Here is a 26,949-nt window from a genome sequence, read left to right as displayed (position 1 = left end):
ACATGTGGATTTAGGTACGTGGGACAAACTTCAAGATGCCTTAATGACAGGTTACTAGAACACCAGAGAAATGTACGCACGCATGCGCCGAACTCCGAAATAGCAAAGCACATAGAGGAATGCAATAATTGTAATGCGCATTGGTCAGAGACAGAAGTTCTGCATAAAGAGCGAAATGACATTAAGAGGGTCGTTAAAGAAACAATAAGAATAAGTTCTATCGATGCAACTTGGACGCAACTCCAAAAAGTTTCTCAGACTTTGAACGAACGCATTCGGTTTACGAGAAGAAGGTGGGGGAGAGACAATGTATATGTGTATATACATCTAAAAATTTTTTTTCTTTTTTGTTTTTAAATGTGCTTGTGATCGCGATTTCGAGATCCCTTGGGTGTGTTTTCCCAAAGAAAGGAAAGGGGAAAAAGAAAAAAAAAGGAAAAAAGTGTTGTTTTGTGATTTCTTTTTGTCTGGGTGCGTCGCCACGGTTTAGGGGCCACCTGTGTTTTTTTTTTTGTTTTTTTTGTGCGCTTTGACGCGGCTGTTGGGATAATTCGGGACATATCTCTGTCAAGGTCACTGCGATGATCCGCAGTGTCCCATTGTTAAGTCCTTGTCTCATGTGTGGGTTGTTTTGTATCCATCCGGTTTGAAATGTCTGCAACAAAGGAGTTTATCTGTAGAGTGTGGTTGGGAAAAAGTTCCCTGGGTACTTAAAGGCTGTTTGAGAAATAAACCAGTTGGCTGAGTTTGAGACGTTCTCTGTGTCTGTTCCTTCTACTAAAAGTTCGTCCGATTTCTTCCACCGCAGTCTCAGGTGTAATACGACATGATTAGCTACCACCAGCTCGCCTGCACTCTCACCGTCTTTTCACGCTTTATGTGTTTTAAATTTTTTTTTTTCAGAAAAAAAAAAGATACAAATTTATGCGCGCTCTGCTTTCTCGTTTAATGCTGCATTAAAAAACAAAAACAAAAATTAGGCACTTTCTTCCATTTGCGCCGACTTCAAGCCGTTTTCCCGCCAAGAGGCGGAAAATCGAAGTGGTCGGTGGACGCCTGGCGGTCTTCCGTCAGTCTGTCTTGGCAGCCGAAAGAAAGTCCGCTCATTGGCTGAAATAAAGTACAATTCTTTTGAAAAAAAGAAGCATTATTGGCAAGTTCAAGAAACAAACTAAAATATATTATTTCGTATTATTCTTCCAGGCCGGGGCCCTGTGATGGATCTTTGATCACGCTCTTTTTATATAAAACGGGGAACTCACGTGCGAACTACTCGAATCTTCTTCTTTTTTTTTCTTCTTTTTTTAGGCGTCGTGCAGAAGTAGGTTGAGTTATAGCAATAAACTTACGAATTAAAACAAATTGTTTCGGCAGCTCTATATATTAGGTAAAAATTTGATAAAAAAAGCCTAACGATTGACTCGTCACATATGCATGGTGAAATATACCCGTACGACCCATATGGGGTCGTGGGAAGTACCACGATGCATCGTACTATCATTTTTTTAATATTCTGAAGCTATCACCCGTTATGCAAATTCGAGCCTAACTATGAGGCCCTAAGGTCGGTGACAGGTTAAGGAGGCAGTAGACATTTCCGTCGGCTCTGGCTAGCTACATGTACGCCGAAGTGTTAGCGAAGGTAGAAATTTGGTCGCGCTAGAGGTGGAGCAGTTACCGCGCTTTTAACCTGCCTGTCACCGACTGTATGTGGTGCGAATCATGCAGTCACCAGCAGGTGCTCGACGAGTGGAAACAATATTGTCGTGCTCACGAATTCGTTGCTCCCTTTGCTTCAAGTACACCCTCACAAGCTTCTGCAGATACTCGACTCCGCAAACTATTACTCACAGCACCAACCAGCGATCTTCCCTTCAGCGGTTCAGCCAATGAAGAGGGAGTAAAGCGGTATCGCACCCTTCTTGCTGACTGAGTAGATAAACCCATGCAGTGCAAAAGAACAGACACACACACACACACACGCACACGCACACACACTTGTTTTTGGCAATGGCTGCTGAAGCCTGAGAAGCATGGCTCTTCTCGCTCGTCTGAGTGATTGAAGGACCAGAAATGATTGCTGCAAAACATGCATGGCGGATCAGCGTGAACTCACAGACTTCTAAAAACACAGAGGCTACTAAACGTGTGTACGATCCACAGTCGGTGACGAGGCAACGTTACTAGTCAAATGCCCGTAGAAAGCACTTGACGGCAAAGAAAAAACTCACGAACACGAGTGCGTAGGCCACATTAAGAACGGATCATTGATAACATTCCGCACCCTACTTGAGCAGGGACCGACGCTGACAAAGTGAGGCGCTAACATCCAAACAAGAAACAACACAAAATTAAAGAAGACACTTAGGACTGCTTACGTGTAAGAATGCGAAAGCATTCCTACACGCAGAGCATTCCTACAAGCACGTCTTTTTTCACGCGGCGCTCCGGCGGTGAACGCTCCCCCTAAAGTCACTGGATCCTGGGAAAGTAGCGCCATTTCCTTTCCTACCCGCTAGCCGGACACAAACAGAGCATACAGACGAACCAAACCTCGCAAGTTCATTGGCTAATCGGCCTAATTAGAAAATTTATTTGCAACACTGTGGACAGGATTGCGCTACGTTGCCATGGAAATCGCCATCTTGGTCCATTTAAATCTTCGAAGCTTCCAGGGGGTCGTTCTAAACCAGTCGCGCCAAGGTCACCATAAAGCATCATCGTACTGGAAGCGTTCCTCGACAATATAAGAGCCTTTGGCACTTCGTATGCGACCAACTTATTAATCATGCCCATCTCCCCGGATCTCTTACAATTATATTGTTCTTCTTGCGCATTTCAAGACAGTAAACTTATATTTCAGTGCCTCGAAGCACCGACACAACATCTGGTGGGGGTACGAAGGTGTACGCTTGTTTCGCCGGTGTGTGGTTAGCAAAATCTCGGTATACAAAATATGACTCAATAAAGCTACCCGTCACCAGCGAATCTCGATCGGCTCACCAAGAATAGAGGGGTCAAGGAGAAATTTCTCATTTCACGGACCAAGATGGCGACCACACGCGGAGCTTGGCGTTACTTTCCCAGGATCCAGTGACTTTAGCTCCCCCCACCGCCGGCTCCACGGCTTCTGTGACGACGCATCTGCGTTGCTGTGCTTTGGGCCAACGGGAATTTAACTGCCGTTTCGCTGCTACAGACGGTTACATACAACGCCGGCTTCGCTCCATGGGACAGTTAATGCTTTCGAATTAAATGTTGGGTGTTTGCGCTAACTTTATAGTTATATACTAAATGGCTGCTTAAGAACTCGGGACGTGGCTCTATATGTTAAAAATGTTTACTTCGTGACTCGTTCGTTGGCGTCCTTATTGGCGAATACCTTAATCTCATTGGCTGGGGGCGATAATGAGATGCTTATAAGTCATGACGTCATATGTTTCTTCAGCTGGCAGTGATAATACAGCGCACCTGGGCCCGAGGTGGGCGGAGGGCGAGGGTTGGGGGATGGGAGAGGGCTGGGGGCGGGGGGATCACACACGGGCTATGGAAGGTAAAAGCGTCGAATCGTTTGGAGCAACATATCCTTGGTTGAGAGCCTTCCCATATAAAAAAAAATATTCCGTCTCAGTATGCATTTTGTTTTACTGCCGATATTTTGATTAGGAGCATGAGCACGAAAAATCAAAAACGTAGTTTTGGGGTCCTAACCTACACGGCGGGACCAAGGAACCGGGACATCGCCGCCTGTTTTGATTGGTCGGCGGTGCTGCGCTCACCAACCGCACCAGGCGGTGATGTCCAGGTCCCTTGGTCCCTCCGTGTAGATTAGACTCAAAGAAATGCCTGCGCGTCTACTTGCCCGCAAAACACTCAAAGAGCCAATCTCTGCGAACTACGAAATCAGCACAGCGAATGATGAGACCGAACATACGTTCAGACCTCAAAATGAAGTCTGCGCTGTGGCATTAAGCAATGCAAAGCGTCATGCTTGCATCGCGTAATGCCACAGCGCAAACTTAATTTTGAGGTCTAAACAGATGTTCCACCTCATCATTTACTGAGCTGATTTCGTAGATCGCAGAGATTGTCTCTTCGAGTTTTTTGCGGGCAAGTAGACGCGCAGGCATTTCTTTGAGTGTAGGGCCTCCACCGTACAGATTAGGGCACCTGTTATAGATATAGAAATACTCTTCAATCACCCCTTTTTAGGCATCAGTTGTCATGGAAAAACGGCATGGCTCTCGAAGACTGATAGCCATCGCTCGACTTGACACGCTCGATTTGTTTCGCAGGATATTTGACCGGCCCTCTAGCCATTTCTGACCACAAAACTTCAGATATATAAGGCACTCCGGTGAGAAATCCCAGCGCGTTTTGGATATGATTGCTTCGGTTCGAAAAAAAAAAAAAACTCTCTCACTCTCTCTCTCTTTCATTTCATTAATTTTTTGCCCCTTTTAATAAACGCAATTCATTAGCATCATCATTGCTTTAACGGGTCTCACAGGCAGTTGTTCTGCAGACTGCATAACGTTCTGTGGCACCTACGCTTACGTGAGCAAATAAATAACTTCCTACTTCTGTGCGTGTTTTTTTTTTTTTTTTGAATCAAGGCATAGAATTATAGCGGTGATAAAAAGCTGGTTGCGCTGCTTTGCGGTAAGTCGCCACACAAACGACAATATTATAAAACAATTCCGAGATCTTCGCTACCCTTTCCAAAAACATTTCGCAGTTTTATTGTTTTCCGACAGCGGCACCATGACTTCCTCTTCTTGGACACGCACCTTCAATTTACACTCTGTTGCACCGTGTCGCCATCTAGAGGGAGCTCTTACAGATGCTCGACCTGGCACAATACCAAGGTGAAGTTTTCAAAAAGTTCGGGGTGACGCCGGCATGTTCCAATTGCTCCCCTTCCCCCCTCCCTCCCTCCCCCCTCCCCTTCCCTCCTCCCCCCTCCCCTCCCCCCATTTAAATCGGCGCATACACGAACCTAACCATGGTGGCATCGATGGCCAAGCGCGTTAACGCAGCGCAGCTCAGATTACGTGGAGTGAGAGCTCGCACTGCAGAGGCTGCAGCAATCCTGGATTCAATCCCCACGCACTCTAAAAAAAGTCTGTGCGTCTACTTTCACGCACAACACTCGGAGAGCCAATCAGCGCAACTTACGGAGGCAGCTCAGCGAATGACGATGCCGAAACATCTGTTTAGATCAAAAAACGCAGACTGAGTTGTGACATTAAGCAATGCAAAACGTCACGCTTGCATTGCTTAATGTCACAACTCAGTCTGCGTTTTTTGGTCTCAACAGATGTTTCGGCATCGTCATTCGCTGAGCTGCCTCCGTAAGTTGCGCTGATTGGCTCTCCGAGTGTTGTGCGTGAAAGTAGACGCACAGACTTTTTTTAGAGTGTTGCCCCTTGATCTGGGGCCCTTATCTGGACATTTGACGAAGAAGCCGGCAAGAAATCCGGTGGCTCTGATTGGCCGGCGCCAAGGTCAAGTGCGGAGTTGGCCAATCACGGCCGCCAGATTTGTCGCCGACTTTTTCGTGAAGTGAGGGCCCCTGGATGGGTATCGTACCGACGTGCGGTCGTGTATCACTACTGCGTGATAAAGACCACGGGATAGCAGTGGGACTGAAGTAGCTACATTTTCTATCTACGGCAGAGACACCGAACGCCGGTGAGGGCTGACTAACTTCCAGCCGTCTACATACACACGCAACACAATTAGTTATCCAAACATGTCTGCGGGCGTAGGTTGAAGGAAGTAGTAGCCTTTAGAACGGTGCTAAGATGATCCCGTTTCTCCAAAAGCCATTAGATCTCGGGAAAGATCCCGGGAAAGACATTGCGAGGTTTAGCGCCTGTGCTAACATACAGGCGGTCAAACCTCGCCATGTGATAGGTTCATGAACGTCGCTCCGCTTGAGTTGCGATAGAAATTGTGAATTATAATACTTTCTAACTGTAATCTATACTTGTAACTAATTGATTTTTACGCTAGTATTAATTCTTACCGTAGTTAGTTATCTTTGGAACCTTACTGTTAACTAGGTAACGTTAATCGCAGTTCAATAACATTTGAGTAAGTTTGATAGTTGAACGAAGTATGTTGGGACGTCCGTTTCCTCTCATATATGAGTGAAAACCTTCCGCTGTGAACAAACTTTCTCGTGAACGAGGCACATGGAATAAGAATCCTGTCATTCGGAGGGGGGGGGGGGGGGGGGGATTTTTATTAATGGTACAACTGGCTGGTGAAGGAAGAAGGAAGTCGAAGACATTTCTATTCAGAAAATACGATCTGAAGTTATTTTTGCACTTGAGGACTTATCTATAAAACCGGATAAAATTGTCTTAGCTGTTTTTTTTTTTTTTTGCTAAGTATTACTAATTCTTACCCAGCCAACGCAGCCATCGGGAGACGGAGTCGCTTCTAACTCAAGCATGTATACCTTCCCTATAGTGCGCATAACGAACGTACGAGTACTTTGACAGATAAAAGGAACTTACTTTTAATCAGGCGATTTTTCACATAACCTTTCATTATTTTGGCTGCTAAAAATACAGACTACTTTTCTCGCCGTTTTAAGAATTGTCTTTATAATTACACCGACGTAAAAAGAAAAAAAAAAGTTTTTTTTTTTTTTTTTCGTTTCGAATTTCGAGATAATACAAGCAAGGCAAATGTCATATTACATTTGCAGCGCCAACTCTATGAGGAGAATGAGTGGACACGGTTTAGGAGGTCCCGAGTTATATCTGTCCACTCATTTCACGTCTAAAACAGTTTCGCACTCGAGATGGACACACCGTGGTTAAACCCAAACCGAGACATCCTTTCGACCCCTATCGGAAATTCCCAGCGAACGTCCGTGAAAAATTTATTTCAGCCGAATAACTGCATTTTAAAATGAAGCCACCAGCTCAATTTTGACCGACCGTCGTCAGCATCTCTTTGTCAAGTGTGCACAGTGTTGTCACGTCATGATTCGATGCGCCGCGGGGGGCCTCCCGGGGTATGGCGTACTTGCCTTTCTGCGGTGCTGCGTCTCTACCGAACCGAACTAAATGATACTAACACTTATAAATCGTAATACTCCCGGGAAGAATTACAAACGGCCACAATGATATTTACTACCAATCAGAAACTCAGCAACCTATAGTTTAATTTCTCAGCCCGACATCCCTCGTTGCACTGGGCCCTATAGACAACTTTTGGAAAGTCTTTGATTTCTGCACACCATATTAAAGAAACGTAACATTAACGATGATTGTTGTAGGGTGAGACTCGAGGCACATCCCGAAATTAAAATATCACTAATTCCATAAATACATTTTTTTTATTTGATAATTTTTGAAGTTTTTACATTGACCAGAGTATTTGCCCCTGTAAAGGTGTCATTTCCGTGCAAATTGAGGCACCGAGGTTAAGCAACCTTTACAAACGCTACACTTGAGAACATGAAATCCATGGTATACGGAACGCAAGTTGGTTTGCTTTTCTTGAGGGGGTTGTGGTGACGTCACAAATACGCTGAGCTCTGATTGGCTCTGATTGAAGGATAGTGGGTAGACCTCAAAGCAAGCAGCCTAGAGGTTTAACGACTATCCTTTAATCAGAGCCAATCGGAGCGGCGCCTTTCTGACGTCACCACAACCCCCGCAAAAGAAGCAGACGAACTTGCGCATAACATCATCAGACGGAAATCGAGGGACCACTTTTTAGGACGCGGTAAACGGTCCAGTCGCAGACGCCTTCTTCCAGGCACCGAAGTATTAGGCGTTCGTAACACACCGTTGACGTTTAAACCGTGACGTGGGCTCTCGCAATCAAGCTGACATAGAATGTCTCGCGATGAAGGCCATGTACCATTGTGAAAGCTCGACATCTTTGCTTCTGGACCAGCTCTTAACGACTGCGTAAATATTGTGGGGCTTTTTGCTTTTGTTTTATTGCTCGTGCGTAGCTTAGAGTGCCTTCATACAAACACGCGCTTTTGGTTGATTGATGACATCTGAGCCATTTTTCCGCACAATCGTCTTTTTTTAGCGTGCAAACCGGTGTGACTCAGCTCGAGCGTGTAGCCTCGGCTGATGCTTAGACGCCATTTTACCGCACAAGTCAAGCACTGAGTGCGCCAGCATGTCGCGCGCTGTCCCACTCAATGCAACGAAGGATGTCTTCACCCTGAAACAGGCAGACATGTAGTCACCCTAACGTACTGCTCCTAATTTTTGTTTGACTTTGAGAAATGGCGCGCTGTGTTTTGACTCTTTTAGATTTGACTGCACCGGTGTTTTTTTTAATTTTTTTATTATTATGATGTATGTAGGTGACCTTATTTCTTATCTAGATTTTTTATTGTGACCAGGGATATTTTCATATTATGCCACTCCTAATGTATTTTTCAGAAGAAATGAAAGTATATGGAAATAAATAAAGATAGGTCCAAGGTTAAAGCACTGTCGCATTCCTTGGTTCTCCAACTTTTTTCTCAAACTTGAGAGTTGTTTGTGCAGGCGCCTCATGGTTTTCCCAACGTTGAAACCCCACCAGCTCGCCGTTGCCCTGAACTTTTTTTTTTTTTTTTTTTATTATAGCCTCCTTTATACTTACAAAGCCTGGCAATTCAACGACGGAGCCATAGGGTGCCCGGTCGCAGATTTGGAGCACGAGGATCTGGTAGCAAAGTGCATCAAAGAGCCATTTTTCGGGGAACCTGGACATCAGCGCACAGCTTTTGCAGCGGCGAAGACCCGAAACACACTTGTTCGCTCGGGAGAAGTCTGTTTCGGCATCTCGCCGCAGCGGGGCGCCCGTCACGTGGCTCTCCTCTCCTCCGTTGTCTGCCGCTCTACCTTCTCCATTTCGGCGGACGCTTCTCGTGGCGATCTGCCAGGCTTCGTCGGTATATAGGAGGCTATGCTTCCACTCATTTGTAGGCCTGTTTCCCTCGGCCAGGAGGCGGTATAGGCTCTTTGCACACGCGCCGGATTACAGCCGTCATTGCTGACCTTCTCTTGCCTTACCCATATGCCGAGCCAATGAAGCGGGCGTTGACGAGCTTGCCTCAAAGGTCAATGCTGGGGAGAATGACACAGTATGATCTAAAATGGCCATACATGCCCTGCTGTGGTCACGACGAAGCGAAGTAAAGGTAAGAAGAGGAAAGAAAAGTTGAAGTTGGGTTCGGCGAGCGGCGCCCACGCACAACTGCTGTAAAGCATCCGTAGCGTTCACGAGACGCGATCACAAAGAGGAGCCTCTGCTGGCGTCTACGAGACGCGACCACTCAACACCGACTTGAAGCGGCGTCCTAGCGTGCCATCATTCCACGGTCACAAACTGCCGTCTGCCAGCGTCCCTCGGCGTCTGTCCACGGGCAACTAACAAAGCGTTTGAAAAGACGCAACGTGACGCATAGCGAAAACCTCGACATAATTATTACCAATTTTATTCGCTGCCCAAAACTTGAGAGCTACATCCCTACGGGGTTCGGTAACGAGCACCTCCCGACTGCGACACCGAAGGCCGTGAAAACACACCTGGCGATTAATGTAGACATGACTGCGGGCGATATCACCAGATGGCAGCAGCTGCCCTACACCCCGCGCGACACCGGCGCGGCGGGCGCGGCGCCCGAGCCGCACGTTTTCTGCGCCCAGGGTTTGGGCCCCAGGGCCGTCCGTCCCAGCCCGGGTTCGGGCCTTTCCGGTCCGGCGGAAGCAGACGAGGCTCCAGGCCTCGTGCCGCTCCGGACAGCGGACGTCGTCTCTCAGAAAACAAGCTCCTGCGTCCACGCGCGGTGAGTAAGTAAACACCGATTTCATCGCTTATCACCCGAGTAAAAAAAAAAAAAAATGCCGAGTCATTCAGCCATGCAGCGTGAACGGGGTGTAATATTCTGCAGAAGAGAGCCACTGCGCATGCCCAGAATGCGTTCCACAGTCCAGCAGACACAAATGGCAGCGCGCAGAAGCATTGAAATACGATAGGTAATTTTGCGGGTCACGATTTGTGTGATGTCTCGTTTCACTCTCATTTACTCATTCAACGAGAGACGTAGTTGTTCCAGGTCAGCTGTTGAGTCACTCCTTGAGTCAAACGTCAGAAGACGGTTGGCTTCTCATGATTACCGGATTGATGAGTTCTGTGGAGGTGATCACCAGAACTCGTGCTCGATGCTAACTATCGTGCGACGTACAACATGGTGTCACTGTTGTTGTCCGTGATGAAAAACAGTGTGAAACACAAGGACACAGAGAAGAGAAATACATACAGGACAAGGCGCTGTATTTCTCTCCTCTGTGTCCTTGTGCTTCGCGCTGTTTTTCATCATGAATGTTTACCAACTAGCCCAACTGTCCATTTCTGTCACGTTGTCTTCACAAAAAGCAATACGAGAGTTTTGTATGTATACATACAAAACTCTCGTATTGCTTTTACAGAAATAGACATCCAGGAAACAACAAAAAAATTCCGAATGATTTTGCGAGTGTGCAGTACTCTTTGGTAGAAACGATAGTTTCTACCAAAGAGCACTGGACACTCGCAAAATCATTCGGAAATTTTTTGTTGTTTCCTGGATGTCTATTTTATTCGTGGCTAATGTTGTGCCGAATCGTAAAAAACGCACGCGCCCCTTGGGGAATAATTGGTTTGGCCAACAGTAATTTTTTTCATTAATTGTTTAAGCGAAGAAATCAGTAACAGTCAGGTTTCAGTGCCAGAAAACAGTGCTTATGAATACAATTTTTTTTTTTATACAACGAAGTAAATTGTTGTTTTCTTTTGGTTCATCGCGTTCACACGTATTCAGCCCTTAGCATTGTGGTGAAGTATAGTATACTAATGTCGAAGCACCACCCTAGGCAGTAAAACACTCTATCGAGAAATGCAGCGATGCCACGTTCGCGCTAACCTATCACATAATCAATCTTTGTTTTATCGCTATACATCTCGTTCTCCACGCGCTAACTTTTATTACGTCGTCTCAAAGACAAAAAACACAATTCAACACCGCAACAATTAGACCCAAACGACTCGTTTCACGCGCGCGCAACACTCGCGGATATATAGTTCCGCCCTTGAGAATCGGAAACGAGGCGACGCACTCTATCACACACTCCACATAAAACGAACTCCCTTCCGCCGACAACTCAAGGTTAGAGTCGCTCGATATACACACATCGCGACGCTGTCGGCGCTCGAACCTTGGCACGGACTCGGGCGTCGTTAGGTTAGGCCAGCCGCTCGAACAAGGTCGTCGCACTGCAGTAGACCCTCCCGTAAAACGCGATGTGATCGAGGCGAATCCTGCACCCTGAATGAAGGGGCCGCGGCAATTAGCGGGGGGCTTCCGTCTTAGCGCGCGGTGCCACTCCCCCTCCCATATGCCGAGCCTCTGCGTCTGGTCGGGGAAGAGCCTATTTCGGGCTGGGAAAGTCCCTTGGTCGGAAGCCAACCCTCAGCACGAGCCGGCAGGCGGTCCCGAAAGAGCCACGAAACCCCTACACTCAGCCGGGGTTCTCGGTTCGAATAAAGTAAACTGCCGTTTCTTGTTTTCGTTTTTCTTGCGCTAAGGACGACCTAATCAAAACATCGGCTCGGGGAGGGAGAGAGAGAGAGTTTTGAGGGTCGTTGATATTGAGGGGGGGAGCGTTTCTATTCTCGTGATATAGTGGTGGCTGTCAAAACGCGTCCGTGGGCCCGATTTGTATATAACCAACTCGGTGTTTGGGACGTCACGGCGCCCATGGGGGTGGCGCGCCGACTATCGGCGCGCAGATGTTCTTTTTGGCGAAAACAAGGCTCCTTGCGCGCGAGCGGTTGCCCTCGCGCTTGTTTATGAACAACAAGTTTATGAATACGACGTATACTCGGATCGCCCGTGTGGGTTTAGGGATCTCCGCGTTCAAAACAATGGCTGTTTATCGTGACGCCGGAAACGGAAAAGCTCTAAGATGGTCCGCATCTAACATTGGAAGATGCTCGACCTTGCTCCCTCCTCAATCATGCCCTGCCAACTACGAGGTGTGCTCGCCGGGTGCTGAGAGGAGTGGTAGCGGAGTGCCCAACTTGGTGCAGTGAAGAACGTTATCCTGTTTCTCCGTAAACAGTATCTACGCGCTGATTATCTCCCCACTAACCCGAATTAACTTTATACCTAGAAGAATCCTGAGTAAAGGCTAAATTTTAAGAGAGCAAACCGCCTGAGCACTGCGGTGAACAGATGCGCGAAGGGGATATCCACTTCTTGATCGAGCACCACATATGGCAACATGCAGCCGTAAAAATCGACTCGGGGAATGACGCAACGACCTTGTTGCATTTCTCTCTTATGTTTTATATCTTTTCGCAATTGCATAAAGCGTCCGGCCCGGTTGTGGTTGACGATCCATGACTAAGCTGTGAGACCGTAAGACGTTTGGACCCGCACAACTGACAGGTCCAGAAAGCTTTTTTTGAGGATCTAACAGATACCAATCATCCTTCGCAGCGCCCCTTCCGTGGGCTGTAGTGCACTCGGCGTGTGCGAAATACGCGCCCTGATGGCACACATGTATAGTTGCGCAGACGTCACCAGAAACTTATAAGTAACGTTCCCCAACGAAACATTTTTCCAAAACTAAACCACCCAGACAAAACAATGCGGAGTCCCCATGCTGTGGACAGATGAGCGCGGTGGCGCAGAAGACAGCTACTGCGCATGCCCAAAACACGTTCAACAGACCCCGTAGACCAAGACCGCAGTGCCTCGAAGGCGATTATTCGGATGGTCTATATGAACGTCCGCATACGACTACGTTTTGCGTCTGGCTGCAGACCATGCACGTTCGAAAAAACCTGCTACTTAAAAAAAAGAAAAAAAGGAGAGAGGTTATTATTTGTGTCTGCTTTAGGTGAGAACATGTCGATCGCCTTCCTAATTGGAATCTTACGGCCTAGCCTAGGACTTTCGGCGACGAGCCAAAGCAGGGGAGAACCCACGCACCATGAGGTAAGTACCCCGGGTCACGCGACTTGATCCCCCCTGAATTATGGATGAGAAGCACAGCGGACCCACGCTGCTTTCTAATCTTGGGAACGACAGATCTTGTATTCGAAGCTTCTCGCTCCCAAAAGTCCCCGAGTGGATACTGCGCCGCAACGCACTCGGGCAACCAATCATCGGTCTTCCTTCGAACTGGTCAGTCAATACAAACTTTTCTAAGATAATTTCCACCGCCCCTGCATACGCTCTCCGCAACGAACACGCCACTAGCTCCTTCCGCAGAGTTCTGTATCTCGTTGAGAGTTGCGGAGAGCGTTGTGGAAGCGTGCAAACGATCCACGAAAAGTGGCCAAGAATAAGCTCGGAGCTCGCCGCACCCTGCGATCCTTAATCTGGCAGTGACTCCACACGTTCAAACAAAGCGCGATACAGTCACTGTCGGCTTAAGAGACGCAGGGTCTGGATTGACATGTTCACGCTCCTTGCTTCGTGATTGGTTATCACCATGGAATGACGCAATCCCATTGGCCACTGAGCGCCGAGGAGATTCTCGGGACTCGCCCTGCCTTGTGTGTCCTAAAAAGTCATATGGTGTTCACTGTAGACATGGTGACAGAATTACCTACGGACAGTGTACGCCTCGAGCATGTTCGAAGCATGTTTTCTTCGTACTTTTGTGCGCTTCGAAACTGTCTGCAGAGAGTGTCAGCAGGCTGCTTTTTTAATTATGTATTAGCACAGCAGTGTGAGCGCGGGTCTAGGTGACCAGTTGGTGACAGGTTAAGGGTAAGCTCCTCCCACCTATTTCCACTTTAGCAGATCGAACGCTGGAGAGGTCGCCTCGTTTCTAGCCTTCGCTCTGCTAACGCGTGAAAGGAGGCGGGAGAAGCTTCCCCTTTTAGCCTTTCGCCGACTGTAGGTACAAGACCGATCGGCAGCATGCTCCGATAGCCATGCAGACCGACCCAGTGGCAAAAGAAGCGGACAGCTTCTTTGTAACTGAAACCGCGTGACCATTGGGGCATGATAACTCTCGGCTTTCTAATCGTCTGGACGGATTAAAGGAAGACCAGTGATTGGTGTTCCGAGTGTCATGCGGTGCAACACACATGTGTGACCTTCTGAGGTTGCGGAAAAAGACCTCTGTTGTATGTTTTGTAATCATACAGGAGGACGCCTTCGAGAACGATGTTGCAGTGCTCCCCCGGAAGGTGTCGATGACCATGAAGTGTTCGACTGTGGCACTAGTCCTGGCCCTGGTGCAGCTGGCGACTGGAGTGGGCCTCACGGCGCTGTCTATCCACACCATGCTCAAGCTGCGCTCACTCACCACCAGGGACTGTCCCCTGTGGGCCGCAGCACCAGTAAGTACACGGTATACAAAGGGAGGGCACTGCTCATAAACAAGCACGCTTGCTTACAAGAGCTGTGGGGAATGCGCATGGGCAGGATACATGTAGCAGACGGTGCGGACCCCTTCTGCCACTGAGACCAGGTGACCATTGGAGCATATGGTACCGATGAACATCCTCGTTGCTTCGACTGATTAAGCTCTTAGGCTTGCTCCGGATGCATGACGGCCTGGAGGCTTTTGAGAACGTAGAACGTTAAAGGGCCCATGAAACGAATTTTCGTCTGGGATAAATGAATTTAGATTGGCATTTTACTAATAGCATATCGTTTGGTGGGCCAAAAGAAGGCAGAATGTCAAAAGCCCGATTTTCGGTACGAAACTTTGAAAACACAGCAGACTATTTCGTACCTCCTTCCCTTCGTAAGCTTTCTGCCTTTTCAATGTGATACATCCGCGGTACCCAAAGCACGCCCAAACGCACGTCACACGACACCGGACCTTACTTATTCCCTTTACCCCTACGCTGACAGTGCGGTGGAAGCTATGCATTACCGGACCAATCAGCCGCCTCTTTTTCATCACTTGACCTCATTGTCTGCTCGTGGGTATGCGCGAAGGATCGTGATCACGTGGCAAACGTTTGGCTGGCCCAACGAGCACGTAGCTTCCACAGCACTCTCAGCTTAGTGGTGAACGGGGTAGGGAAAGCAACTTTTGTTCCAGTTTCGAGCGACGGGCTAATCTTCTAGGAGCAGAATGACCGTGTCCGGGTACTCAAACGAGGGCTCGAGCATGAGGGGAGTCCTACTTTTCCGTCTTCTTGAACTGTTTGGTACAGTGCACGATTTGTGAGTTGAGGAGGAAAGCTAAGAAAGAAAAAGATGAAATATCGTTTCACGCCCCTTTAATCTCTGAAAAACCCTAAGATTGAAGGAAAAAAAAAAAAAAAAAGGCACCACACACAGATCTTTAATTTGAGTGTCTATGAGTGTTGTCCCCTTCTTTTTGTTTTCTTTAGTCTCGAGATTTTTTAACGATGAATTGTCACCAGCTGATCACCTGTTGTTTCAGTACAACGTTGATTATAAACTTGCTTCGAGAGATTTAAAGATACACGTTTTGCTTTGCGAGTGTCGGATGGGCGGGCAGTGACCGTCTCACCATCTGTTCATGCTCATTTGAAATACATGTAAAATTTTCCTTGCCCCATGCGCAGTTGCTGTCTTCGGGCATCGTGGCCATCATCACGGTGTACAGCAACAGTCACTACAAGAGTCAGTCGAACCGAAAGCCCATATTTGTGCTTAAGGTGAGTCGGTCGGAAGTTCATTCAATGCACGCATTCCAGCGCTATTCCGCTCTCAATGCCGACTAAAAGGAATGACCCCGGTCTGTTTGCCTTTAATGAGAATAAACGGCTACGGCTGTTTTGACACCCTGGAGCCTCGGTACTGTCATAGCTGTGCCAAGTCACAAAGACGTAAAGGTAGGTTAACTTGCCTAGCCCTGGGGACTACATCAACAGTTCACAGCACCTGCTGTGAGCAAAGACTTGACGTTGCGAAAGTGTAAGTCGTAATATACTTTAGAAGCGTAAGAAAATGCTAACCATAATTTAATTGTTTCTCCCGCACTCCTGACAAAGTCTCCAGACATACATGTATGTCACAAATCATCGTGCTTCTTAGAAGGAGTGATACTTTTTGCCACGACCTCCACCGTGACAACTTTAGGAATCGACTGGCACCGTATATAGAAGCAGCATGAACTAAAAGACGTCGTGTTCTTCCCGCGAGTTAACTTCGTCATACGTGTCTGTTGTCGCCACTTGGTCCAGAATACCACGTGACTTTACCCTGGCGCGTCGAGTGTCGCCTGCGCGGGTAGACCGCGGACTACGCGTGCGTGGTGTCATGGTGCTGCCTGTGCTTCACTCGCAGGCCGTGAGCTTCGCCCTGAGCAGCCTGAGCGGGATCCTGTGCTTCGTGGCCGCCTCGTTCCTGGTGCTGCACGTGCTGCTGTACATCGACCGGTACTCGGACTGCCACGACCAGGGCCAGCACTGCCTGTGCACGATGAACGACAGCAGGCTGTACCGCTACGCCGGAGTCAACTGTGCCCAGGTACGCGACATCCATCCAGCCCTTCCGGAAGCAGAAATATGCATTGTAAACATAGAAATAAAACAGCGCAAACAAACACAAGGACAAGTAGAAGGAGGGACACAGACACAGCGCTGACTCACGACTTACTTTCTTTCTCATCTTTTTAAAACATTTCAACATAAGAAAACAAGAAATGAAAAATAAAAGAAGAAGAATCCAGCATGTAGGATATCCTCTCTGTCATATGCCATCTGAGGAATTTTTTACACAAACTAAACATTATATACCATTACAACAAAAAAAAAAAACAAATTAAAAAAAACAAATTAAAAAAAGCCAAAAACCACAGCGCGAGCCCTAATGCTCTGTGCGTACCTGTCTTGCACGCGGACTCTTGGTATGTCGGAACCCTTCCCTGGCTGCATGTAGGCACGCGCCTGTGGTTATAGGATCACTCCCATGGAAGCAGAAAGAAAGTGTTAAAGAGACGTGCCTAAACTCCGAAGAAACTCGAACTCTTCACTGTATAACGTCACTGACTCTGAACTGACGCAAAGATCGGGACCGTGTTGTCGAATGTAAAACGCTTCATGGATTTCCCTTGCCATTTTTTGTGAATGTTTAGCCAAAATTTCAATGTCGCATAACCGAGGGGAACAACCACACCTATCACAATGAATGGCTAGGTGACCCGAAGGTGAAGACCTCAAAGACAGATAATGCTCCCGAGCTCGAACATTAATACATCTGCCCGTCTGCCCAATATACACTTTCCCACATGAAAAGGGTATTTTATAAACGACCCCCACAGCACAAGCTACATATTTGATGCGATGGTTTATTCCACACCCTATATACAGAAATATACATTCCGGAGCTTATCGTCTTATCGTCTGGCGGCGACAGCGACACACGTATGAGCGCGTGAACGGCAAAGAGCGGTCCGTGGAAAGAGGCTCCCACAGGCTAGACGCTACTAAACATGTCTCGAGCGTACTCACTTACACTTTAAGTCCCACCGTAGCCGAGACTGTGATCCGATGGTGCCAACAGAGCCGCGCCGAAACTTGCCTCGTCACGGCACTCGTTGTCTCCGTGGGTTCTGCTATCATCTCCGGCTAAACCAGTTACGGCTAAAAACAAGCGCAGGATCGCGGCGCGTTCACAGTGCGTGATTGGTTAAAGGCCTGTTCACACATGCAGCGGAGCGCTACAAGCATAGCGCTAACCTCGCGCTAAGCACGTGCTGACGGTAGCGTTCACCAGCTTTGTATCGCACCGTCAAAACTGTTGCTCATGGCAGACGATAAGTAGCTGACGACACGTGAGGAGCGCTACATCAGCGCTTCGCTGCATGTGAGAACCGGCCTTAAGTCGCTGATAGCAAACCCAGAGAGACAAAGAGCGCCGTGATGAAGCACTTTTTGGCGCTACTTGAGTGGCTCCGTCGGATAACAGCTTTGGCTGCGGCAGGACACACTCGCGACCAACGGTACTAAAACTCTCAGTTGGGAAACTCACCCTTCAAACCGGGGCCGCTGGCGTCTACCGAGACCGAGCTAAATACGATAATAGCGCCACCCTTTAGCGACGAGTTGAAACATTAAAGTTGCTTCACATAGCTACTGCGAGATGTCCCTGCGAGATGGCACCACCGGCCCTTGCCCGACTCGACGTGCAGCCGAGCAGTTCCCGGAGTGGACGCTGCGGGAGAAATGGCGGCGTTGTGTTCGCCTTTAGCTCGGTTCTCGAGTACGGATTGGGGCCACTTTTTTAAAGCAGGCTCTATGGCAGTTTCCCAACTGAGTGGTTTTAGTAACGTTGCTCGCGACTGAGCTGAGCTATGGACGCATGCGCAGCGTCTGATACCGCACAACAGAGCAACAGTGCATGTTCACAAGGCGTTCCACAGACCAGCAGACAAAGATGCGAGCGCGCAAGAGGCGAATTTTGTAAAAGTCTATAGTTCGTCCTAAAGCCCCTCGACTCGTTTCAGTGCTGCGCCGCCATTCGCTTCCAAGGGCCGCTCCAGACGCGGGCCTCGTGCACTGGCGCATTTGACGCTACTTGCATGCAAGACCAACGAAAACACATTGAGGGGCTTTAGTTGGTATAGTCAGACACGGGTATCTGAACCAACACTATAGTATAGTCAAACACGGGTGTCTGAACCAACCTATAGTGTAAAACAGACAACGAGGAGAGGGCCTTAGAGCGATAAACTGGCAGCTGAAAGTGACCCCCGATTGGCTGCTGCCCATTGGGGTGTCACTTTTTTGATCACTAGACACGTGACCTTACATTTTACGTCTAGATTTTAACGAATTACCGCGCAGAAATAATGGCTTCCTGATATTTAATAACAGTACCGACGAGATGAGTTATGTTTCGTTTGTTTTAAGTCCAAAAGGTGCTTTCACGACAAAAACTCGGGCAGCTTCGCAATGCCTCCGCTAGATGCCGTCAGCCGCGGTGCTGTATTTTGGAATTTTATCGGAGCTAGACACTGATCTCTGGGGCTAACAGTATTGAAAAAAAAAAATAGTTTATCGTGTTTTTTTACAGCGATCGCGATACAGATCTCGCTCAGTTTTGCGTAAAAGCCTCAGGATTTGATACGGTCAAGTGTCTAGTCGTCAACAATGTACAACATGGCAGCAGCCAAGTGGAGGTAACTTTTGCCTAGTAAACGGGAAGGGCTTAGTTTGTCGCGCTAAGCCCTTCTACCTCGTTAAAAACAGAGCATACCGCGCGCCTCCATCTAGATGTGTCCGCTTAAACAAAGTCTTTTATAGACCAACACACGGCCGTGACGTCATGTGGCCATGACGTCACACAGCTGCGGTGGCGCTGTCGACGGCAGTGCGCATACGCAGACGCTTCACTTCACGCGAATTCGGTTTCTGCGCACGCGCAGTGCCCACACCTGGTGTGGGCAAACGAGGGCTTGTTTGGAAACAGCGTGTCGGTCTATAGAGTCTGCAAACCAGCGCTTCCCCAGGGGTGTGCACATAGTCGCAATAGCAGCCGAACTCTCGGTTCTCCGAGAGGAACCGTTCCGAAAGCCTTCTAAACTTTCGTGAAGCCGGATGACATTCGCACCATTTTGAGGCACGATGCTTCGTTCTCTTATTTGCCCCGGAGCACTCGAAAGAACGTCTCCATGCTCCAGCTCATAGTTCTAACCAGTTTCGACCGTCCTCTGATGGCCTCACAATGCACGCAGGTCCGTGGGACAGTAAAGGGCCTGTTCTACGTGACGGCGTCCGTGTCTGCAGTGGGAGGCCTGGCCAGCGTCTGGCTCCTGGCGCTGCTCTGGAGCAGCCGCTACGTCTACTTTCAAGCGGGGCTTAGGCCACCTGGCCCCAACGAGGCCAACAGGGACGCAGCGGCAGACGTCTACGAACAGTACTCGGCGAACCCGGAGCCCAGCTAAGGCCAGAGCGTCTCAGCTGAAAAACTGCAGTTCTTCAACCAGCCGAAGAACTTCAAGAGCCCAGCTAGGGCTAGTGCGCCCCACTGAAGAACGGAAGTGTTGCAGTAATTCAGCCCGCTGAAGAACTACAGGAGCCCGGCTGGGCTAATGTGTCCCCTCTGAAGAAAAAAAAAACTGCAGTTTTTCGGAGGAGCCCAGCTAGAGCGAGTGCGTCCTTGCTGAAGAACCGAACTCCGCGAAGCATACGTGAGGGACTGTCAGGCTTCGAGTCATCATCACCCCATCGCCTGAAACGGCAAAGCGGAAGCAAGCAAAACATGAAGACGAAGTTCAATTGCATCAATAGTGAAAGATGGGCTAGTTAGTACATCGTTCATTTCAACAAAAGCGCCTCAACACAAGGACATAAAATCACAGCACAAGAGTTCAATTCTTTGTACAGGGCTTGCACGTGACGCCGTCGTATCATGATGGTGGTCATTCCTGCTTGTTCATGTTTTCAGTTTTGTTTTCGGTATTGCGAAACGTATCTTGCAGAAGGTACGCTCAACAACAAGGCCATCAATATCGCAGCTGATGTGACGTTAATGCAATTCTGTATACTTAATTTGATCGTGACGTCATTTGCCATGCTAATGGTCATTCCTACTTCAGTATGATGAAGGTGCGCACGCAACAGAAAGGCCGCCACAGTGGCCGATGGTATGATGTCAATGCATCTATGTATAAGTGCTTCTACAGAACCGTTCTTCAGCCTTCTAAAAGTCAAAGTTCTCACCAAAATCGCTTTTGTTTCAATTCAAGGAAGCTTCTGCGCTGTGCAAGACGGTGTTTGTGATGCGAGCCAGCCTGGCAAGCCCATAGCCTTCGCGGAATAAGCTTGAACCAACAGCCGTCCAAAACCTGAGGACACTTCAGACTCGCTTTGGATTTGGTGCCTTCGCGGGAAATCGTGTCACAATTTTTTGTAAATTTTATATTAAAATTACTTTTGCTTACAGCACGAATCGTCCGACTCTCACTTGCGAGCTTATACGGGAATGCTCGTTACCACAGATCCATCATGAAGTTGCACGTGCCATATCTTGGTACAAGTAGCCTCCATCAAAGGCTCTGAGCGAAGCCGTACAATTGTACGTCCTTCTTGCAGCTTCAATCGGTCTAAGCTTCTTTCGTATCCTTCGTGAATAGAGGCGGAGTTCATCACCCCGAAAGAAGTCACAACTGTTTATGTTTCAAGATGCCAAGACAGGTGAGTCGAACTTTAAGAATAAGTGCGATCATATTATTCCTGGGAAACCCAATTTGGAAGGACCACACCAGCTTATAAGCCCTCTGCATTTCCCAGGGTCATTACTCGCACACCTGCGTGTGTGCATTTCTGTGAATACGTGCGTCGTCGTCTGCGACTCACCGAACGGAGTCGTCTTGCGGACTGCTGCAGCTCTAAAGTTTGAGTCATAAATACCAGGATCAAAGTTTCCCTTTTAGTCTTGAGGTGTGAACCTTAGAGAGCGCGCACGTACCAGCTGCATGGGCATTATCACCAGCAGGGTTGTTCAAGTTACTCCAGAAATGTATCCAAGGTATAACCCAATCGCCAATATCTAAATTTATATTTTAATGAAACAAAATCGCGACTCATGATGCGAGCAACGTGTCAAGAGATCGCAGTTCTTACTAAAAAAAAAAACTCCTGAAAAGTTGAGATGTCGAGTCAGCATTCATCAAGTTTCATTTTGAATCCTTCTGCTTTAGAAGAGAGACGTTTTCTTTTCTTTAATAAGCACGTGGCTGCGCTGCGGCTAGGGGAGATTATCAAAATCGAGAGGTCTAATTTGCGCCGGTGCTTCTTCGCCGCAGCGCACACATGCGCGGCAAGAAGCGCACTTAACGGAGCTACCACTAGATCGTACCAACACATCACGAACAATGTAACAAAATATTGTGGAACTTCTGAGTACTGTGAATGCTTAATGCGAAGACAAAACATAACTGACAGTACGTCATTCGCTGTTACCGTATATAGCTCGGTCTCGGTGGACGCCAGCGGCCCGAGTTTCAAGGGCGAGTTCCCCAACTGAGGGTTTTAGTAACGTTGGTTTCAACACAGAACGTTCAGTACACTGGCTAGATTACACGACGCTTTTATTCTTTATCTCCGATTACATCTCATCTTCGGCTCACATAAATATGCCCAAATTATATCACCCAATAGGTTTCCGTCCCTTCAAATTCGGAGGTGCTTTTTCGGGGTTTATTTATTTTTTTCCTACGGATTCGGGGTGTCAATTTTCGCTGTCAATTTTCGGTGTTTACCGGGGGGCCTACTTCGAAGAAAACCGAACACGAGAATTGGAATCTTGAACCATCAGGAATGCAACACGCATGCGTGAAACACGAATTCTCCAAAAAAACGTCCCGGGTACCGATAAGAGATGGAAACAAAATAAAGGGCGTGGTTCCGAAAAACATTGAAGCAGCCTCGCGGACAGTTCCGCGCTAGCACGAAATAAAATTGCCGATACAAATGTTTGTCCCGTGAAGCTTCTGTTTGTCTCATCGACGGACAGCGCTCTAATTGGGGGTTTTTCGTCCCCCCCCCCCCCTTTTTTTTTTCTTCAGATTTTGATGAAATTAACTTGGTGGGTATTTTTCCGGGCTTATCGATATTCACCGAAAACAGCTTCTCCCGCCTCTCTCTCCTTTGCAGAGCTAACGCTGAAGAGAAGGTTGCCTCCTCTCCAGTCTTCGCTCTGCTAAAGTGGAAAGGGGTGTGAGGAGCTTGCACTGTACTTTTAAGACTACAGTTATCTTATCACCCTCTAGGTCTTTGCTTTTTTTTTTATTTGTTTAGCAATAATTTTAATTTTAATAGGCACACCTACAAACTAGTTCGAGCACCGATTTTCCCCGCCCGTAATGAATGCGGTCGACCAATGTTGATGCTGCCTATGCTATGAATTATGTATAAAAAGAAAAAAAAAAAAACCTGGTTGTACAGCATTGAACAAAACTGCAGTGCTTTTGAGACCCGCACTTGCACCTACGTCACGGTTCGCCTGGGCCAAGAACGTTTTTTGTTTTTATTATTATTATTATTATTATTATTATTATTATTATCACTCCTCTTACTGTCAAAGGCACCTACGTTTGTGCCAATAAAGTAATATGGTCATTATCAGTGGTGTCGTGTTGTGTAGCGAGAGGCGACTTACGGGAGCAAGACAGACACACGTGCGACGCTTAGGTAGCCAAGTTTGAAGAACGTTTATTCATACCCGTGTTGCCAGCGTCTTGGGCAAATCTGCTAGTTAACCTATGTGTTCACAGATGGCAGCACTATCCCACATTCACCCCCCCCCCCCCCCCCCCTTTTTTTATGGGATAGCCATAAGGTCCGCTGTGGTGTTTTCAGACACCGGTTACCTCTGCTGTGTAGGTGCGAGTTGTCCCCACATCTTGTTTGACATTGTTCCGATCCATCGTCGTCTGACGCACTTGTTGACGGTTTCGATTGGTTCGGCGAGGCAGGAGAAGGTGAACAAGGGATTAGATGTGTTCTGTTTCTCCTGACTGGACCTTCTTGTGTGTCGACGATGTAAGATCTTGGCTCAGAAGTGCGACGGTGTACTGTTCCTCTTCTTTCCAGGTCAACGATCCAGACTTCTCAGCCGTCGACAATGTCGGCAAGGTCTGGTACTCGGTGTCGGCGATCATAGGCCTTGCATTGTTTCACGCGAAGCTCTTCTTCATATTTTCGTAGCCGTGCCATGTCTGGAGTTGATGGAACCAGCATCTTCTTGGCTGTTGGGATCGTGGACCGGAGTCTTCTTCCCATTAGCCGTTCAGCTGGGCTGTACCCATTGTTCAGTGGTGTGGTCCTGTACGCGAGTAGTGTTTTGTATGGGTCTCCAGTCTTCTCCATCGACTTTTTGATGATCTTAACTGCTGCTTCAGCCAGGCCATTGCTTTGCGGGTAATGGGGAATAGATGTGATATGTTGGAAGCCGTACTCTTGAGCAAATGCGGAGAATGCTGACGTTTTCACGCGCGAGAACTGAGGACCGTTGTCCGACACGACAACCTCCGGTATCCCGTGGCGGGCAAAGATGCTCTTACAGTGGCTAATCACTGTTTCAGAGGTGAGATTGCTAAACAGTGGTACTTCCGGGTACCTAGAGTAATAGTCCGTAACGATGAGCCACCACTTGTTCTGATGATAGAACAGGTTCATAGCCACCCGTTGCCATGGCCTTTCGGAAAAGTCCGTTGGTAGTAGTGGCATCTTTCTGTTGCTTGACTTCTCGATGCAACGTTGGCACCTCTTTACAGTCTCTTCAACATCCCTGCTGATGCCAGACCACCACAAAGAGTGTTTAGCTCTGGCCTGGGTCTTGACAATTCCAAAGTGCCCTTCGTGTAGAAGACGTAAGGCATCTTGCTGGCAATGCGCGGGCACGACGATCCTTGCGGTATACAGCAGGATGTCGTCTTCCAGCGTGAACTGATGCCGAAACTCGTAGAAGGGTCTGACATCCTTCTTGAGGTCACGGCGACTGGGCCATGCCTGTTGTGTGTACTTGCGCAATACTTGGCATACAGGATCTTCGAGCTAAGCATGGAGCTCAGTGGTTGAAGAACGTCAGCCAAGTTAGGGACAAACCTGCTAGTTAACCTATGTGTTCACAGATGGCAGCACTGTCCCACAAGTGGCGTACCAACTTGTCTTTGAGTAAGGGCGAACCAACCAACCCATCCCCCCCCCCCCCCCCCCCCCCCCCCCCCGGGGCGGGGGGCGGTGCCTTTGGTATCCCCTGGGCGCCACCGGCCAGAGTTTGCCCTGCCCAGTAGCGGCTGTTTCAGGGAAGGCAAAACACATGCCTTGCCTCCACCCCCCCCCCCCCCCCCCCCTTGCACCCGCTGGTTAGTACGCCCGGCCCATGGTCATTATTACTCTTTGCACCTTGGTAGGACCTTAGTTATGTACCTTAGTTATTTAAATGCAAAACAGACAGTCGGTGCTAAAATAATGATATACTGAGAATGCACGAAGTACAATATTCGCAGGAAAACTGGTGCGATCCCAACATTCAAATTTTATACTGGAACGAAAGTGTATTTACCCCGTTTAGCCTGAAATTAAAGTTCGTCGCTTCCTGCCCCCTTTCCCTTCCTTTGCCTTTGCCTTCCCCTCCCCCCCCCCTCCCCCCCAACAAAAAAAAAGTTCATTTTTAGAATGCTTGCTATAAAAAATAGCCACATTTGAATGTCCCATCATGTACCATGGTAATAAAACCCGAGACTCAGGAACACACAGAAGGGGACGAACACAACACAACGTCCCCTTCTGTATTCCTGAGTCTCGGGTTTTATTACCATGAATCACCACCAGCTCGCTTTTTTTTTTTTTTAAAGTATTATTCCATCATGTACCCCGGAAGGAGGGTGCACCATCCATGAGAGTTTTGCGTCCGGGCTGCGAGAAATACATCGAGACTTGCCATTATAATGTCCGGACGGCCTTTTTACATAAGCGTTTAGAACTGCAAACTTAAGAATGTTCACTCCAACATTTGTTTTGAAATCTGTAAAATCTGTAAGTATAATAAATTGTAAAATATCGCGGGAATGTTTTGATGGGGACGCATGACTATACAACCGCCTTGTTCCGTAGACAGCAAAAAATACGCCCCCCCCCCCCCCTTACACACACACACACACACACACTAACCCCGGAAGAAAAAAAAAAAAAAGACGTCTCGTGTGAATTCCTTATTCCTACCAAGAGAATATCCTGCCGGCGAGGCAATGCCGAAACCCAAGCACGAGCTTGTCTCATTCGGATGACCTACAACTTGAAGCCTGTGCACGAAACAAAGTGCGTAAGAACTGCGATCACGCGATCTATCCCAAGTTTTCGTCTTTATAAAAAAAAAAGTTATATATATATATATATATATATATATATATATATATATAAATTTTTATTTATGTTCCTTTACGAAACTTTTAAGCAACCTTGTTCAACTGAGACGAGCGAAGTGCAGCACCGCTCTCAAAATGTAAACAGATATCGGCCGAGAAAAAAAAGAACAGTCAATCGAATTGGGATGTTGCATGTACGTCATTCGTCTTTATTAAAAGTTTATTACAATTGAAAAAAAAAAAAGAAAAAAAAAGTTTGTCAGAAGTGGGGTTCGAACCCACGCCCTCTTACGAGGACCAGAGCTTAAATCTGGCGCCTTAGACCACTCGGCCATCCTGACAGGACGGGAACAGCCGTTTAAGAAGGCTTTAAGAACCTTCTGCCCTCAACTAAAAATTTTAACATCTTCAGTCGTTGTTATAAGCTTTCTAATCAAATACTAAATAGATAGACTGCTGCCTTTAACTGCCCGCATACATCCAGGTCTAGAGATGTCGATTTCTAGTACGTTTAAATGGCGTCCGTCATCAAAACGTGAACACTGTCATGCGATACCGCTCGCCGAATCCACGATCAACGCTCAACACTTCTTGCACGCACAGTCACCATAATATCACAAATGGCACAAATCATATTCGAGCGTTTTCATAACGACTTGATCAGCTGAAAAGAGAGATCCATGCGCGACAAACGTGCGGCGGTGAGCAGCGGTATGTTTGTGAATTCGCAAGGGAGCAAGTTGAACGTGCGCTGTCAGCTGCAGCGAGCTGCCTTGAGTAAGCTAAGCCAGCCAAAGGACTTGTGGTTCTCTTATCGGTGTCGCAAAACGGGGTTCGCTAGATACGTTATATGCCACTGGAATCAAAACAAACGGACCAAAATCCTGACGCTGAAACACTGAAGGCTGAAGCTTGAACGAGGTGAACGAACTTGAACCAATCGAACGTACCATGCAACTTGCACTGGACACTTCGTTCGTGCAACTGTCTTATCTTGGATCGTCGTTGGTGCCGTTAGAATGCTTTCGTTTACCGTTGTTCTTGACTGAGCACTAAAACGTCTACGATAGCATCTATAAAAAGTATGATGAAGTATGAAACTTCTCTTCATTTG

The 26,949-nt window shown here is 47.7% G+C and overlaps 1 protein-coding gene, 1 long non-coding RNA gene and 1 other non-coding gene across 5 annotated transcripts; 1 reads left to right on the top strand and 2 right to left on the bottom strand.

Annotated features, from left to right (window-relative positions):
- Positions 1 to 911: 911 nt before the first annotated feature.
- On the bottom strand, positions 912 to 26,936 carry LOC121834843. Its single transcript, XR_006077350.1, has 3 exons — positions 26,786 to 26,936; positions 16,222 to 16,432; positions 912 to 1,110 (listed from the first exon to the last, which is right to left on the bottom strand). It is a non-coding gene; the product is annotated as an uncharacterized LOC121834843 (long non-coding RNA).
- LOC8042920 (sarcospan) lies at positions 9,637 to 20,907 on the top strand. 3 transcript variants are annotated; one of them, XM_029979219.4, is made up of 5 exons: positions 9,637 to 9,823; positions 14,182 to 14,376; positions 15,583 to 15,675; positions 16,307 to 16,489; positions 19,698 to 20,907. In XM_029979219.4, the coding sequence occupies exons 2-5, from the start codon at positions 14,230 to 14,232 to the stop codon at positions 19,905 to 19,907; spliced, it is 633 nt and encodes a 210-aa protein (XP_029835079.1). In that variant the 5' UTR covers positions 9,637 to 9,823; positions 14,182 to 14,229; the 3' UTR covers positions 19,908 to 20,907. The 3 variants fall into 3 exon arrangements, with proteins under 3 accessions (XP_029835079.1, XP_029835080.1, XP_040075743.2); XM_029979220.4 differs by having other exon boundaries at positions 9,684 to 9,827; XM_040219809.3 differs by lacking the exon at positions 9,637 to 9,823 and adding an exon at positions 12,927 to 13,018.
- Trnal-uaa lies at positions 26,093 to 26,176 on the bottom strand. The gene has a single exon. It is a non-coding gene; the product is annotated as a tRNA-Leu (tRNA).
- Positions 26,937 to 26,949: the final 13 nt, after the last annotated feature.

The sequence above is a fragment of the Ixodes scapularis genome, unplaced genomic scaffold (assembly GCF_016920785.2).
Source record: "Ixodes scapularis isolate PalLabHiFi unplaced genomic scaffold, ASM1692078v2 PGA_scaffold10__122_contigs__length_95168666, whole genome shotgun sequence".
Classification (NCBI taxonomy): Eukaryota; Metazoa; Arthropoda; class Arachnida; order Ixodida; family Ixodidae; genus Ixodes; species Ixodes scapularis.
Note: the sequence above shows the minus strand (reverse complement) of the source record. Positions and strands in the feature narration are given on the sequence as shown.